Here is an 18112-nt window from a genome sequence, read left to right on the forward strand (position 1 = left end):
TTTTGTACGATGTTTATTTGCGATAAGATTTTGATACTAACATTGCCATGTTGTCCAGTTTGGGTATTTTAAATAAATTTATCATTGTGTGTATGTGAAACTTTTTTCCTCCTCGTAATGTCAGATAACAATGCCTGCAGATGTTCCGTTAAATTGGATTTAGAGGATATAGCTGTTTAATTAAGAGAGAGATTTATTTTCATGTCCATTTACTACATGTATGTACATCCACATAAAACCTTGTGACAGTCCTCTTTTAATTTAATTCTTTCATTTCCTGCATGAAACTCAAGGCACCAGCAGAAACTCATATTTAATAGTCTGTTTGTTATATAAGCCACATTTAAGAACATTATGTTCTCTTTAAAGAGGAGTCATTGGTTTCTCTGGTTTGTTCAGAAGAAAAAAAAGAAAAGCATCTGTGAAGTTTCCAAATATGAAAAAAACAAAAAAAACATCAATTGAGGAAACTCTTTTTTATAGAGGTGTGAAGGTCAGCCTAGATGTTTTTTATCCCAATTCTCCACATATAGTATTGCAGTGGAATCCCTTTAGCGGGCATTATTTGTTGTCTGTGTTGTGTCATGGCTTTCTTCTGACATTCAAACATAAAGTGTGAGTGAGTTGATATAAGAACCACCAAATGCTGCATTCAGATGTTTCTGAGTGAACTGCCATGAAGAATTGCCGTGAAGCCGAGGAGCAGCTTCCCAGTGTTCACACCAGGATGTTTCCACATCTATTATATTTTATATTTCAGAGGTACACTCCGGGCTCTTGGAAGCTTTTGCATGGATGGTGCAGCCGCTGCGTTGCTTAGCCTGAGTGTTAACTCGATTTTTTTTTTTTTTCTTTTTTTGAAGCTGCATAAAAATTTATAAGCATTTAAATGTAGAAATTAGGCTCTAATGGCGTGCCATTATTGGATCCAATTAGTTAATGGGTTTATTTCTGAACTGTTCCACTGAAGATGGATGTCTCTTTCTTATGAGATTTTAAGCCATTAAACCAAAGATTCTGTCATTCTCCAAGTGACAATGACGACTTTTGGCTCCGGAGAGAGCAATTATATGAGTCTGGCTTGATAGCTTTGTCCTCCAACTAGCTAAATTAAATTCACTGACTCTATCATGCAGGATAAAAAACTCCTGGAGGACCTTGTTGTGGCTCTATGCAATTTACATCTGTCTCTCACTATTCATCCTATACATCCCACACCCTCACGTGTGCATATATTTCTATCTGAGGTGTTAGAATATTCCTCAAATAATGAGGGCTCCTTGTTTATGTGCTGAAAAACTCGTTGTCAGGTTGTCAGTTACAGCTCATCTGTTTGTTACACTCTTTGCGGAGACTTCAGGCCCAAAGAATAATAAAAAAAATCAAAGAAATCGAATAATATCTCCTTCTCATCAACAGCTACCTCATCGCTGAACTCCCAGCTCCAGCACCTGCAGCAGCTCCAACAGATGCAGCAGCACCACCAGCAGCAACAGCAACAACAGCAGCAGCAGCACCACCACCACCAACAGACCCACTCCCACACCCAGAACCAGCTGTCCTCTCAGCATCACATGACGCCATCCAGCCAACAGCAGACCTCCATCCCGTCTCCGGGCTCCACCTGTTCCTCCACCTCCGGACAGCCGCAACAGTCCCCGCCTCACCGGCCCAACCATTCTCCGGCCCGCAGCCTCCCCTCGCCCGTCACTCCACCCATGCCTTTGCCGGTGAGTGCACAAACATAGATATGTTGTGTATCCAACGTAACTCAGAGAAACTTTCTGTGTATTTTATAATGTTCATATACTGACTCGGTACATATCTTTGTAGATGACAGACAAAGTTGTGTATTTACAGTTTCTTGTGTAGCTTCTGAGTACTATGACACCAGACCACCAGCTCTCTGTATTGTATGAATGACAAAGTTATTAAAATGATTAACATTATTAGTGTTGATGCAGCTCTGCAGTGAAAAGATACAGTAGTATGGATATTCTTGGCAATTCGTAGTGCACAGGTGAAGAAATTATCCACTTATATTATTGCAAAAGCCATAAAGTAAATTAAAAAGAAGATTTGTTGATCCAAAATTTTACAATTTCTCACTCAAATATATGAATCAGGTTTTGTGACTTTGCGGTTACTTCTATTTCTCACAGGTTACTTTCCATTTTTCCCACCTATATCACTGTTTTCAGGTTCACTTGAACCCACTTTTGAAGCTCTTAGAGGTAACAAACGACCTCTCGCCTTTGCATGTCTTTTTTGTTAATATATCAGAAGATCTGTACCGCAAGAATCATAAAGAACCTTGTGTATAGGTGTTAATGTAAAGGGCAGAAATTGGGTCTTTAATCCTTTCAAAGAGGGAAAATACATGAAGTGCTGAAGTATGCATCTGAATAGGGGCATTGTCAACGGTGTGATTTGGGCAGGTCAACCTTGAGGAAATGCAGAGTTTAAGGAGTATCCGCAGTGCTTGATTCTTTGTCAGCACTTGATCTTTATCAAGAGGCAGTGTTTAAATGGAGTCTGGCAGCTCGTCTGTCTATGTGGGGCTATTAGAATATGCATCTTGTTGTCGAAGCCTTGACGCACTTGAGCACATAGAACTTCACAGCCAGAGTATGAATCACCTCCTGCTGCTACAGATTCAGGACGGATTTTGAGGATAACTATCCTCAGGCTTTCCAGTTGTAATCAGTCTTTAATCTTTGATGCTCTGCCTGCTCAACCTTCTTTTTAGTCACTTTGTCTGTCCATCCATCTCTACTCTTCTGTCCATCTGCCTGTCACAGTGTGACGATAATAACCTATTTTATATCCCTGTGGTTTCATTTCTGGTGGAGACTGGCCAGGGTCGCCTTTCTGTCCCTGGTCACATTCATCAGCGTCAGACCCTTATTGGGTTGTGGTGCAAGCTTCTTTATGGCCAGGATGAGTTGGGCTATTTGTTTCCCCTCGCAGCCCTCTCCGGCCCTGTCACGGCCTAGTGAGACTCAGCAGGAAAAACAGCCTCTGGATTTAATGGGCTCCAAAGACTAGCAGCTACATCGCACCAAACACATTGTTCAGTCTGACTGTGGATACCGGCGTTACTGACCAACATACAGATTCGTGCATTAAGCTTGCGTCAGACACTGCACAAACGCCTTAGGTAACACGTACTCCACAGTGAAACTCACCTTTGTACAATTGTTTGATTTGCTCAGAAACCACCACTTGGTTAAATTTCCAAGAATCTGTGAATATTTTCCTCTGACACACAACATCAGAAACAGCAATTTAAGAACAAGCTTGCTGAAACTGAGACCATAAGCTTTATATAGATTGACTTCTGCTCAGAGAAGCATTGTGGCTGATTATGATGACTGGCGACAGACCTTCCTTGAGGGCGGGCAGAGGGGCCACATCAGGTGTCATTAAGATATTGCCTCATCAAATAGGATTATGGGGTGTGTGCGCATTTGTGCATGGGTGCTTGTGTGTGAGCCAGAATGGCCGTAAAAGGTTTAGTTTCTCTGGGTCAGTGCTGGGGTTGTCAAAAGAGTGTGTCACCCAGGGAGGTGCCCGCTCAAGGACAGGCCGTGGCCCCGGTACACTCAAGCCTGCAATAGGATTTAAACTGTGACTCCTCCTTCCTCCGCCACTCGGGTCGGTGATTGGATTTTCACTCTCAAGTTCTCCAAGCACCTCATTGGTTAATTAACAGAAGTTTCAGAGTCAAAGAAACTCCCGAAGCAGGAGGCTTTGTCACGAACGCATAGGAAATGTCACCGTGATCCTCTTTTTGTGTGTTTTAATTGAAGACACACAAGGGCATTTGTTACGTCCCCATGTTTTAACCGGGGGAACTGGTCTGTGCAGTAAAGTGGAGTCATAATTACCATAATACAATGAGCATTACACAGATAACACCCCTATTTCCTGCTGTCATTATGCAGACGAGTAGAATCACTCAGCCATTCAACTATTTGCAGAATATACAGCAAGGAGCTACAGAGAGACAAACACCTCATTATGTTCCAATTAATGTCCCATTGTAATTCTCTTCTCATGGGAGCTGTGTGATAGATACTCTTTGGAAACTCATAGTGAGGAAATCCTGAGCGTTCATTACATCCCCTGTGTTTTTAGTATTTTCGTATTTTTACTTCATGAGGCACAATTCATTAATCGGCTCATTAAATATCCTTATTAGAGTAAAATTCACACCATAAGAGACTGTGTCCCCCTGAGTCAGTGCATTAAACTTAGATTAATGCTCATAATTTGGTTAAATAGAGGAAGAATTCACCTTTGTCAGCCTCCCACACTCTCCTTGCTCCCCTACATGCACAGTGTACAAAGTACAGTGAGATGCGGCCTGTGGCTGCCTGAAATAGCCACCATAGTGATGACAAATAGACGGGGGAAGATTATGAAATTTGCTTAAGTGCGTTAATGGGCTGATTGCGGGAGCCCGCTGGATTTTTGCTGGAAGTTGATTGATTAGAGCTGCGGGTTTTCTCCACGCCCGGAGAGCTCAGGGATTTGACGGGGTAGAGGCGCGCCAAGTCTGTTACACCGGAATTGATCTTAATTAGATCTGAAAGACCTGCCACAGCAGAATGGTCGCGGCGATTAAAATGAAAAACAGGAGAAATTACTGATCAAATTAATCATAATGTCGGGCTACAGCTGTAGGTCTGGTGTAATTTGCCACTCCAGTGAGTTACATCAGCCCAGGCAGGGAGAGGAGAGGCAGCACATACTGATCCGTGGAAGCAGGAAGCTTAGGCCAACCTATCAAATCTGTTATTCCAGTTCGTGTGCCCAGAACCTCCTGACCCTGCTGCGCCATCCAGTGGAGGCCCAGCATGCCTCTCTCTGAGTCTCGGAGCTAATTAGTTGCGTTTTATTGCCCTTTTTTTTCTTCTACATTATGTCTTTCTCCGTCCAGAAACTGCATCGTCCACAGTGCTGCTGTTCCTGTCTTGGCTGTCTTGTCACCAGCATGTTGTATGTTCACTAATAGCCTCTGACCTTGGTTCAGTGTCTGGCTGACTGGTTTTCGGGGGACCTGGAAGAGGTGGAGGCGTCCTGTCTTCCTCCTCCGTCAGACTCCCGCCGTCTGTCTCTCTCCCCTTCCCAGTTGTCCCCCTTGATCGCTGTCAGAGCCCCACGCTGGGCCTGTCCACTCTCCATCCGCACACTCATAGGGGTAATTACAGCCTAGGGGCCTGCCTCCTATCCCTGTGCTCCACAATTTACCACCAAAGCGTCCACAGACATCTCTCTTCTTCCCCACTGCACCCCGACATCACAGGACCGCAGGGCCTCAACCCACAAGTGCTGCAATTACCTGAGTCTCTCCTCAATCCTTCTCTCTCTCTCTCTCTCTCTCTTTCTCTCTCTCTCCTCTTCTCACTCCCCCTCCACACTCTCCTCCCCACCCTTTGGCTCCCTCACTATTCCCTGGCAATCAGCCTTCATTAGAAGCCTCTGGTGAAAACCCATCGTCACCAAGGTCAGCTGCTGCCAACCACAACGGCCTTTCACAGGCCTGGCTGTCTGCACTCTCCATCTTTCCTCACTTTTTTGCCGTCCTCCCGTTCCTTCATTCCCTGCACCTCCTCCCTCCTCTTCTTGTTCACTCCACCATCCTCCTCAAATCTCGGGCCCATCTCTGTTGCTTTTGTCTCCAGCTGAGGCCCCTTCAGACACTCATGTCACTGTTTTCCGCTGCAGTGCACTTTTACTTATGTCAGCCGCTGTTACAATCACCACTGTCCAATTTGCTCTGAATATCTCTTTTTTTTTTTATGGGCGGTGGGTTTTGTCTCCCATTATATTAGCATGTGTATCAAATGAGCCTTGCGCATTGATTAATTGATTTTCCAGATCAGCTCCATGTTCATTCAATTTAGTGAAACGGACCGGCGTCGTTCTGAAGGATATTAAATTAAGATTAGAATGACATGCTCCAATGTGGACCCAATGGTTCACACTGCAGCTTGTCAATGAAAGTCTTCACACTTAAGAGGGACAAGTCCATTATCTGTGGGATCAGTGGATTGAAAAAAAAAAAGGAAAAAAGGTCAGGTTCATGATTCAGAGAGTTTATTTGTTTTTAGTAGTTAATGACTATTTTGGGTGTGACGTACCTGAGAAACGAGTGTGTGTGTGTGTGTGTGTGTGTGTGTGTGTGTGTGTGTGTGTGTGTGTGTGTGTGTGTGTGTGCATTTGCGTATGCGTATGCGTTTGCGTATGCGTTTGCGTGTGCGTTTGTGTGTGCGTGTACATGTACATGTACGTGTATGTGCGTGCCAGTATTATCATCTTGGACAACACCTGTTTTAAAATTACAAATTCCTACTAGAACTTTCAAATATATATCCGTGGTGTTTGGTGTTGAAATGGCTGCTGGTGGCTGTGTGGTTTAGAGCATGAACAGGCCTCTCAGCTCTCCAGCAGCTCAGCCTAGCCACTTATTAATGCACAGGAGATCTGGCTCTTAAGAAGGCAGAAAATTGCCTTACATAACAAGCGCTCCACAATTTAGAAATACAAATGTGCACTGTTGACTGAAGCAGAAAATAAGACTGTTGCCCATCAACAGCACCACATTTCATATGAATAATTATAAAGCATGGGAGCTAGATGAGGAAAACAACCTGACCATGACAGCTCTACTACTTTTATTTACTTCAAATGAGGGATTAGGCAGGGAGAAAATCTACAGACTTAAGGACCAACGATGAGCCCTGAATTTCTAAATAAGGAGAAAAGTTAAATTTATCATATTTCCAAAGGATCATGTGGAAAACTGTGAAGGCATTTTCACTTTCAAAATTGCACTTGCGTTTTGCCTTGCACTTACCTGTTGGCTTCTGTGGGTTTGTCAGGTTTTCAGACCTCGCCAAGTTCACATTTCCTTCGCTTTTTGAGATCTGCAGTTCTTCTAAACCTGGCTCCATTACTCCGGAGGTGGGCAGAGGGCTTCCAGCTCAGACACCCAGCAGAAAGGCACAGTTCCCTGATCAGCCCACATGCACACTCGGGGCAACACGCATTAGACGCCCACAGGGGAGCCCTCAGATGGAGTACCAAGCTAGGGCTCACCTAACAGTGGATAAGGAATAGGGTTTCTTTAATTATGAGGCAGGGCTGTGACATTGAGTTCCCCCCTTTCTCCTCCAGCAGCCTCCCAGACACCGTCTAAGTGCTCCGCTCCGCTGAGGAGGCCAGTCCCCCCGCGGGGCGCGATTCCACTGCCTGTAATTTCTGATGCCCATTAGTGACCGCAAACAGAGCACCGGGCTCACACAAGGAATACAGCTGCGCAGCACTGCCACGCTGTAAAAAGACCCTTTTAATGCAATGTTATTGCATTATGCCCTCCTCATAGACCAAGTCAAAAGTCCCATTTGTGGTCCCTGCAGAATATTATCAGAAATTCTTCTCCACAGTGTTTTCACTGGTGGTTGGCTGAGGCCGGACGTGGTGTATGTTTTGCCATGTATACTAGTGAGCTACATGAATTGAAATTCCTCAGAACTGTAACTCTGTTGCCCTGAAATCTACAAACAGTTTTTTTTTCTTCTTCCTTCGTCCCCTGCTCAGTGATTTTATGCCCTTTTTTCATTATCATTGTGAATGTGCAATTGATGTTTTCTTTTTTCTTTTTCTTTTTTTTTGTAAATAAACTCAGCCAGTATGCTAGAGTCTATCTCCTTAAGTCAACTCCTCAAAAGGGAAGTGTTTTTGAAGTCAAAACTGAAGTAATCGATACAAATACGGCTGTCCATTTCATCAATTCGTCCCTCCACTTATGCTGATTTCGCTTGTGTCGACAAATGTGTTTATTTTTTGGGGGAGAGAAAGAAGGCGAGAGAGTGAAGCAGAAAGACATCGGAGGAGGGGAGGGAGGGTGGTGGATTTATCGATCAAGGGTGACCACATCTTAGCCACAGAGCCCCTCTCTCGTGATTAATCTTAAAGCTTAGAGTTGGCCAATGACACATGACAGGCCTCCTCCTCAAACTCCTCCATTTCTCTTCATTACTGGCCGTATTTTTGGACACCACAGTGGAGAGTAATCATTTACCTTTATTGTGTTTATAAAGCTGCGGCATGGATGACCCTTCCTATATTGAATTGAGGACATCAAAAGATCACTGGACATTGATTAGGAGGATATTAAAGTCATTCAAATGCTATATTTATATGTCAAACAACAGCAGAGTGAAAAGAGATGCCATTTCCGCCCAAACGAAAAGGAATGGGATGTAATCAGTCCAGTTGAAGTAAAACTCCCAGAATCAAGAAATATGTTTTATTACATATTGAATATTTGAAGTAATTGTTATCTAATCTAAAGGCTGCTAGGAGTCTTTGTTAATACACCAAAAAATGATAGTCTTCATATTTTCTCTATGGATCTCATGACTAATGATTATATTTTTCATTTTCTCCCCGCAACTCCGAATGAAGCCAGGTATTCACTTTAAGATCATAGCAGGAGGCGCGGCAGATTTACTGCAACACTGGTTGCTGCTATGATTTCCAACTCGGCGCTTGTATGGTACAGAAATAACTGCACCAAATATGTCACATCATGAGCTGAAATGGTCAGCACTTTCCTGTAGATACTTAATCACCAAGTAGTTTCAAATTTAATACATCTGGAAACAGCTAAATATTATAGATCATTCCTCAGGAAGAGAAATAGTGTAAGAGGATTGTAGTATAACTTATATTTTTACTCACAGAATGTCCCCTAACCAGAGGAAATATACTGCTGCCGTGATTGATGACAAAGAACCCACTCTGAACCGCTGTGCCTCACAATTATCAACAAATGGGCTGGAGCAGATTTTATGTAATGATTAAAGCTGCTGTTAATTTCACATGAAGGTAATGAGTGGGGAGATTGACGGCCACTGTCCGGCACTCCATCATCCCTTTATCGTTAGTTTAAACGTTTTCACGACTCTTTCCCTCCTTCATTTGCATTTTGCCTCATTAGATATGGCCATTTCTGAGACTGCCCGCGATATCCATTTCCTGGAGTTAATGCGTTTTATTTGATCAGCCAAACCTCCCCAGTTAACTAGCTGTCATTCTGGCGTTTCATATGACATCACTCCATTAGCACCCACTGTGCCACCTCCGCCACCTCCACACCCACTGCCACCGCCATCCCTCCACTGCCTTAAGCAATCACAATGTCCGAGTGTCACCGGATGCAGCGTTATTGTATTTTGCTGGGTGTTATCTGCCCCAGTTGTTCTATCCGTCTTTCACTTCCCAATATTTTTCCTCAAGAATGGCTCTTTTTGGGCTTTATTTTTCACAACGGCCGGAGCTGAGGCCCAGCGGTGAGCAATAGTCAGCACTCGGAGGGCTCAGAGTGCAAGACCGCAGCGCGAGGGCCCGCCAACCAAGGGACCAGAGGTGTTTTGGAGGGCCTAATGGCATTTTGATGTTCATAAGCACAGCGGATGTGAGGAAGGGGAGACAGGGAGGTGGAAGGGAGAGGCTGTTTTGGGAGGAGGAGGTGGAGGAGAGTCGGCAGAGGACTGTCAGTGGAAGACTAGCAGAGTCCTGACAGACAGAGAGCGTGTTTTCTCATGTCACAGCTGATTACATTCACTCTGGAGTGGGAAAAGAGCAGGGAGGAGACAGAGTCGTGTGGCCAGGATGGACGAGGGCGACATCCATGTTGCTCCCGATAAAAAACATTCTTCTCATTCAGAGACAATAGTGGTATTGGCTGTTAATTCCCCTGTTGGGGACACTTTGATGCCTTCACGGCTAAAATAGATAGCAAGTAAAGCAATGGCTCTTGTCTTGTATTTTCCCAGATATTAGATTCAATTCAAACTGACTTCATACATTTAATCAAAGCTCAGTCAAAAAAGTTTACGTTTATTTGATTTTACTGTGAATGAAAAGATTATTGGTTGCTCATTTGCCCTGTCTTTTAATATTCCCTTTCATTTTCTCTGTTGGATTAGATAAATGTTTGATTCTCTTCCTGAATCATAAATGAGCAGAAAATAAGTTTTATACTCCGCTGAAGCCTGATTGTAGACAAATCTGTACCCCTGCTGGCATCTGCACCACTTGTCCATTTATCTTTGCTCTTTGTTGTCCTGTGCAGGCCAGCGGAAAAAAAGCAATTAAGTTTAAAACGCCACATGAAAAGAGAGAAAAAAGAAAAGAAAAAAAACAAGTATAAACTCCAGTTAGTTTGTGTCAGACGATTTTAGTTTCCAGGGGTCTCTCCACGGTTTGCGGGGACACTATTTTTCCCTCTATTCCTGAGATTACACGGGTTGCTGCACCAGGTGACCCTCATGGTCAAACTGGCAATGGAGAGCCCGGCGGCATTTTAGACTCCCTCCTCTTTGTACCGTACGGTAAAAAAAAAAGAAGATGCATTTTCAACAATTTGCAAGCTTTTTTTTCCCCCACCCAAGACATTTATTTTGTGTTTGCTGATCCTGGCGTAGCCCTGTATATTTGGCTATATTAAAGTGGGATAGTGGACAGAGTGATAGCAACATCGGTGAGTCAAAGGTGACCAAACAATATCACGTGATAAAATAGAGGTTTTCGCAGCGCTCCTTCAAAAGAGGAGGATACATTTTTCTTTTCTTTTTTTTTTTTTTTAAAGTCAGCTTTTCTGGGTTGAAGTTTACTTAAAAATTGCACACGGTATCATAAATAATCACCCTGATTTTGTTGTATTTCAGTGTTTGCGTCTGTGCTTGCCAAAAGGCTTCTTGACTCCCTTTTCATGTCGAATGAAAAGAATAAAACACAATGGTTAACATGCAGGCTCTACAAACTGGAAGATGACTGTTTATCTCCTCCAACACATACAATCAGTACAAATGCTAGGCCAGGTCTGTCATTTTGTGCCTCCCGCCGAGGTGTTGAGAGGAGTCACCGTGGCGGAAAATCACCTGTTTAGGTGTTGAACACAGCCTCACCTCTCTTTATTCCTGCCTCTCCTCCCAACTGCTATCCATATTACCTCGTGGCAGAGATGCAGCAATAAAGCCTGCTCTCTTTTCCACCTAGATTTACCAGAATAACATAGCACCTGAAAGGGCTATCATCGAATGAAACACAATGATAATATTTCAAATAAATCTGAAAGCGCCTCCACAAACCTATCACTCACACAATGACGGCGAGCACAGCAGATTTTCAGGGAGACTCTGGGTGCGCTCGCCCGAGCAGATCACATTATCTGCGTGTTGATCTGTAGCCTCTGTTTAACTGACCGTGTTGGCTTTTCACTGTGTCCACATTCACCATTTCAACAACTTCCACACTGTGTTTTCACCTACATGCTCTTAAACATCCCCTAAATCGTGTTTTATATTCACAGCTTGTCACATGTACACTGACACAGCAGCTGGAGCAGCTTGTATTTCCTTCTTCAGACACAAGTGGAGGAGGACTATCTGCTGAGTTTTAGACTGTAGTTTTTGTCAATATCAGTCGCCACATGTTGGTCACATCGTTGACGTGCATTATGATAATGCACTCTTTAAAAGATTGGTATTGATGGGAGTTGTGTGTAGATCAGTGCCTGCGTTAAAATTCCATCCACAGGCCGTGCTGACCAAATCTATCCCGGCACATGATCTTGATTACTTTTTGAAAACAGATTTTAACAACCAAGAAAGCACAGAGGTGCAGGCTCGAGAGAGAGGAGGAGGAGAGGCTTCAGCTTTCATATGTTGCTGTCTCACTGATTCTTAAAAATGTTCACATTCATGTTTTTTCTCCCAGTGTAAAAAGAGAAAACTGCTTTTTCTTAACCTTCGGACAGAACAGTGCATTTTTCATCATAATCCAAGTATTCTTACTGACTCGTAACCGTAAGTCTTTATTGTTTCCAGCCATACATTTCCCCGATGTTTGGGTTAGATCAGTTTTACTTGATATTGATGTTCAAATTCCATTATTGTGTTACATCTTTCTGAATATTTCAAATACTTGTCAAAATCATATATAACATTTTTCTCTTTTAAATTGTCTGCTGTAAATATGTGTGTTCACTGTTGTGGTGGGCCAAATAAATATGGTCAATTTCAATATTAATTGTACTCATATATGTCAAATCTTTTCATGTTTATTAGTTGATTCAAGATCAAATTTTTACTTGTAGCCAATAATTGAAATAAAGCACTTAAAAAATTTAAAGAATTATGATTTAAAAAAATTGTGCGAATAAAGCACTAATAACAAATAAGTAAAAATATGACCCGTGGGCCACAAGTTCACAAGATGTCAGTGTGAGAGGTGCAGGTACAACAGGGATGACAGAGAATTGTTTCTCTATGTCAACATTTACTTTAATTACAGTGACAGTCGAGGTACCCTTAACGTGCAATACTCGAGTGTGTATTGTCACGATTAAGCAACTATTTGGGTTGATGGAAGCTGTTGAAGGTGATGTGTTTGTAAAAGAAAACCGCATAGTCATTTAAAAAACAGATCATAAATAACATCAGCGATTAACATTTTTCAAAAGAATTCCTATAAATACCACATTTGAAGAAATACGTGATGCCAAAAGAGTTTTCACTGTCTTTCACAGTATCATTAACCCTATAAAGTAAAGTTCATGCATTGCTATAGCATTAAAAACCCACACAAGCTTATGCTATATCTCATTGTCCGCTCATTTTTAGCTTTGTTGCGAGTACAAGGATCTTATTTCCTTTTTAAATTGCTGTAACTTTTGCATGTGTACAGTCCAATTCAAAAAAATGTCAACATTGGATATGTTCAAATTTCCAAAGGACAACCGCTGGACACATAAAAGACAATCTTGTGATTATCGAGGAAAAACTGGATGACTTTCAGACGAGGGGAGGCAATATCAATCACGGCCAATTTGAGGCCACCAACATGAAATATGATTTCATAAGACAAATGCAGTGTCATTCTTAATGTGCTTAACCTTTACTGTCAATGAAAAAGTATTGATCGCTCGGTGGCATTTTTTCATCATTTGATTTCAGAAAGTGTAATAATATATGGTGGTGGGGTAAGATAAAAGATGAATGGCAACCGGGTGATCTCAGATGAACAAAGCTGATTTCTCTGCAGAGTGCAGAGTGTGTGGAAAAGTTGATATCTGAGGTTAGAACATTGCGCTTTCAAGCTCTGCTTCTGAACTTGGTTCTTAATTTCAGCCGTCTGGTTTAAATATGTGGCTGACCGGCATTAGCAGCAGGGAGGCAGGCAGCCTGTTACTGAGCAGTGTTTCTATTATTTCTCTATTCTGTTGAGTAATTGGGAGGTCTCCTATCTCTTCTTGGTCTTTGATCTACTTACTCAACCTAATAAGACTTTGCTCTGCTGCACTACAACCAAATCAGCAGTGCATTTTCAGCCCCCTAATAAGTGGTTAGCTTGATTTATATGGGTAATCTCAGCGATGTGGCGGGGCTCTACAGCCTCTTTCCGATGCAAGGAGCCTCTTTTCACAACCACAGGCCAGGCCAGATGAGTCCATTACGGCGGCGGTAAAGATGGTCATTGTAACCCTCCTCTGCTACACCATCAGTGCGTTAGAGTCGTGTGACGCAGGAGGATCTCTTCGTCGAAGCGTATTGGAGCGGTTGACGATACAGTGATGCATGGCCACGCTGCCCGGCTCTATTGTGAGAGCGGCGAGCTGTTGGGCCGCTGCTGCAGGGAGGAGAGACTGGGCTCGGCCCGTGGGGAGCCCCGGGGGCCAGAGAAAGCACTTAAGAGTGGTAAAACGGCCACTTATTCACAGCCGCCCTCCAGTTTTCACTGCTCCTCCCTACCCTCGAGCCTCCCACTGGGTCCAGGAGCAAAGACCTCTGGGAGCTATATGATGGACTGCGTAGCCCTCGATGCTGGACTGTACAGACCCCACTGCTGTTAGCCTGCTATGGCCTCAGCAACAAAAAGAAGTGTGAATCCTTTGAACCTGCTTCTTTAACAATGACACATGTAAACACCTGCATTTAGTGGCATTAGAGGAGGCCGTTTTTTGGAGTAACGATGCCTTTTCCCTCTCCAGCTGAATCCTCTGGCCAGCCAGGCGGCGGTAGCAGCGGCGGCGGCCATGGGGTCCATCGCAGGGTCTCAGGTGTTCAGCAACACCCTGTCAAACCTGCAGGGCGCCACCGGGCAGCTGGTCACCAACGCACAAGGACAGGTCGGTGCTGCACACTTTGTACAAAACACGCCGATTGATCAGTTATACACGCAGTTAAATAAATACAACAGAGAGGAAAACTGTTTCCGTGGTAACCAATCGGTAAAAGGTGTTGCAGGACCATCTATCATGTATGAATGCACCGCTCTGAATAAAACAATCCTATAGTATTTCTGATCTTTCCACATAGATTTCTAGCGTCGGCTCTCCGCGTTGTCTTGAAGCTGTTTGTCTACAGTCCAGTCGCCGACCCACCATATATTAAGCATTTTGGGAATAAACAGAGCTCTTCTTCCCCTTATCCGCATGCGCCTGTTGCAGTAAAACGCTGACCTTGTCATATTTGCAGGGTGGCTACAGAATTGTTCCATCAGTAGCCAGAGGCTTGAACGATGATGCTTGTCATTGTGGGGTTCTATCTAATGAATCATCTTATCTCAGGTGCACACAGCACATATTAAAGGAATATTGTATGGACAGTGTGCCCTTTCATGTTACTTTATGCTTTATACTTTAACCCCTCTCATTTGTTAACACTTGAGTGTAGTGTTCGCTTTTCAGATACACAATGGGATCAAAGTAGTTTTTAGTTCTGAAACACGTGCAAACTATTTGATTTCACCTGCCAAAGTCATGTTACAGGGCCCACCAGTGTGACCAGGCTCCGTTGTACAAAGGAAAGCGTTGCCCGTGTGCAAGGGCTTGATGCTAAACGCTGCTAATGAGACAGTATGGACTTTCCTGGCTCACAAGGTGCCTGGAGCACTGGGAACAGATCACTGTGGATATGGACTTGACGGGATGCTCTGTGCTTTTGTAGTGTCTTGGTGGCTGACACTCCCTGACATAATCAGGTCACAGAGACGGTCAAAGCCCTGGGCTACTGCCTTTGCTCCCCACCTCATTATTCTCCAGCATTATTCAGACGGAGGACTCTGAAACATGCACTGCCCCATCAGAAGGTCCTGCCCCTCCTTTCCCCCGAACACAGATGATATTATACGGGCTAATACATCTCAAACCAGGCTGGAGGTCCAACAAACACGCAATCATTTTGCTTTTGTGTTTGCTGGAGAGCAGCTTTTATTCATTCAGGATAGCATTTAATTGGAATTTAGGGAACAAGCTTTATCACTGCTGAACGCTGCGTGTAGAACATATCTCATTCTTGAATTTAAAACATCATTCACTGTCTTCGGCCTCCTAATTTCCTCTAAGGCTTTTGTCAAAAGACTTTTTCATAAGCAAGAGCTCTGGGAACCTTGAAAAGTGTCAAGTCTGATGGACGTTTGGAGTTCAGTATGTTTTTAAACCTTAATTATATTGGCCCGGGCTCCTTTATTCTCCAAGGAGAATCAATGAGGCTCTTTCATTTTCACCGCCTCTACAACAGTGATTAAGGCTGCGGATAAAAGCCACAATTATTAAGTCATTCTCCCTCCTGGGATTTATTTTTTATTTTTTTTTTCACTTTACAAATCTGTGGCATTTTTGTGAACATCTTTTCAGTATATTCTTTTTTTTTTCCTCCCCATATTTTTACTATACAATTAATACTATGTTGAGGACTTTAGCTGTTTTGAATTGGCCTTATTTTGACAAACAGTTGTTATGCTGCTTTGTGGAGAAAGAATTATATTTCCTTTTACACCCAGCATCCTGCCGTTCTTTGGGGAAGCCTTCAGTCTTTTGAGAAAACAATACTGCGACTACTGTAACAACACAAGTGTGCCGTGTTTATTAAAGGGAGCCTTTAAAAGCCCTGAGATGAAGTGTGACCACAGCAATAACTGCAATTGACCTGGTGATTGTTAATCTACTGTCGGATGTCAACTAGTAATTGTATTTATGATCAGTAAAACTGCAGATGCCATTTTTTTCTCCACTCAAAAAAAAAAGAAACAATATTTCATTTATATTGACATCAAATTGCTTTGTAACTTGCATCTGTAGGCTCTGACAGTAAGTAGGGAAGAAGGGATATCTTCTGTCTGGTGCACCATTATGAGTTTTAAGCTTTAATTTGCTCTGAATGTTGACTTCTTTGTTCTTGTATGTTGACATGAGCCCAAACTTCCCAAACATTTTCCCTCTGGGGTCTCAGCTCGCTGCATGAAAAGCGGAGGACAGAAAATGGGCAGAGATATTGCCTGGCCACCATGGCTAAAGACACAGATTGCTCTGACTGGAAAGATGAGATGACATTTCTGTGAAAACAAGAGGAGACTAATCTTAATGAGTTCTGCAGAGTGGAGAGGGGCATGTATCTCACATGCACTATTGCGAACGGGAGCGGGAAGCAAACACAAGAAGCCAAACACATAAAGACAAATAAACCCAAAGATAAGTGAGTTAGCAGTAATTGAAACAAGGATCTGAAGGCTGTGTGTTTATAAAACGGGTGTGTGATTAACCTGAACAAGCCCACAGTCGGGTAGTTTGGAAATTGAAATACATTCCTCTCTCCACCAGGTTAGGAATTGCTGTACATTAAGTGACTTGTTTTTTTAAAACCCTTCTAACTGTGAGCCAAATGCTCTCAAACCTTAAGAAAAGGAACATTCTTTGTGTAAATTTTCCTAAATGTGAAATACCACACATCATTTAATTTAAAAATTCAAGTATCAAAATATTTCACATTATTTGTAAACCATTAAAATGTGCGGTGTTTGAGGCTTTAGCAAATTACAAGGTTATGGAACACTTCCAACACGCTTTGATATTTTGTTTTGATATTTTCAGCTCAATGACAGGAATCAATGCTAAACGTCTTCAGTTATAAGAGTGAATATGAAAATGGAAGTCATATTCTAAGACACTAAATCACATACATTTTTCTTAAACATTGCTACAAAGATTCTTTATTTGTATGTCCGCCTTCGTCGATCCCAAGAAGATAATATAGTGCATCTCCAACAAAATATGTTATTGACTTTCACAGGCAATCAAGATTTTTTTAAAAGCACATTTGTTCGTATTACATTTAATTGAATACCTCCCAAAATAAAATCATAAATCGGACAGATTGACCCTGAAAAAGAAACTTTTGGAAAGATCTTTGTGCACACGGTTTCCAAAGAGACGAAGCAAACTTTGACAAAGAACATTTTTCTTTAAACACACTATGTATGAAAAACTGTGACAAAAAAACTTCTGTAGTAAGATTATTTTAACTTAAAAAGATTCACCCAGGACAGTAATACAGAACAAAGCTCTGGCACCTGGCCGTGAGTTAAGACTCAGTTCTCGACGGGAGGACCTCCAGCCCTCCAGCCTGAGTGCAGCTTTGCGACGCTGCCATGAAACATCTGCCGGAGATACTCAGATGGAGAAGCATTGCATGATGGGATGGGGATGAGAGCTAAGCTGTCAGTTGCCTGCTCCTTTATTATGCTTATAGAACAACCACTTAGTCCAATGACGATGAATAATTGAGCGGAACAAGTTCCCTGCCACAGTGGCATGCAAAGCGGGATCAGTGCGACTCGGGAGACTCGAGCGTCAGGCAAGGCAATAAAATATGCTAAGTGGCAGGAGAGCATTACAGGGAATTTGTAAAGCCGCCGCACAGTGAGAGATAAATTATCTCTCCCCTAATGCGAAGCAACGTAAGCAAATGAGCCGTGGCAGGGATGAATTACAGATTGTCGGCCCACCTTTCTCTCACTGATCCCTCCCTATTATGTCAAAGAGACGGGGGCAGAGAGGAGGGGGGAGGTGGACCAGGCACAGAAGCACATTAGCGGCAGTGGCAATAGAGACGGGGAAGCCAGAGAGGAACTGTTTGTAGTTTTGTCATGTTGCTTTGGGCTGTGATGTGCAAACTCGGACTGAAATATAAACACAAAGAGAGAAGAGTCCAAGACAGTGAGATTTTTTATTTTTTTTTTTGCAAAAGCAGCTCTT

The 18112-nt window shown here is 42.9% G+C and overlaps 1 protein-coding gene across 1 annotated transcript in view; it reads left to right on the forward strand.

Moving 5' to 3' along the window:
- Window positions 1-18112, forward strand: part of pou6f2 (POU class 6 homeobox 2) — a 67988-nt gene that overhangs the window by 35669 nt on the left and 14207 nt on the right. Inside the window, exons 4-5 of the mRNA XM_080489064.1 lie at window positions 1420-1730; window positions 14069-14206. Coding sequence (XP_080345190.1) covers window positions 1420-1730; window positions 14069-14206 — 449 coding nt within the window. The remainder of the gene's footprint in view (window positions 1-1419; window positions 1731-14068; window positions 14207-18112) is intronic.

The sequence above is a fragment of the Lipophrys pholis genome (genome assembly GCF_963383615.2).
Source record: "Lipophrys pholis genome assembly, chromosome: 20".
Classification (NCBI taxonomy): domain Eukaryota; kingdom Metazoa; phylum Chordata; class Actinopteri; order Blenniiformes; family Blenniidae; genus Lipophrys; species Lipophrys pholis.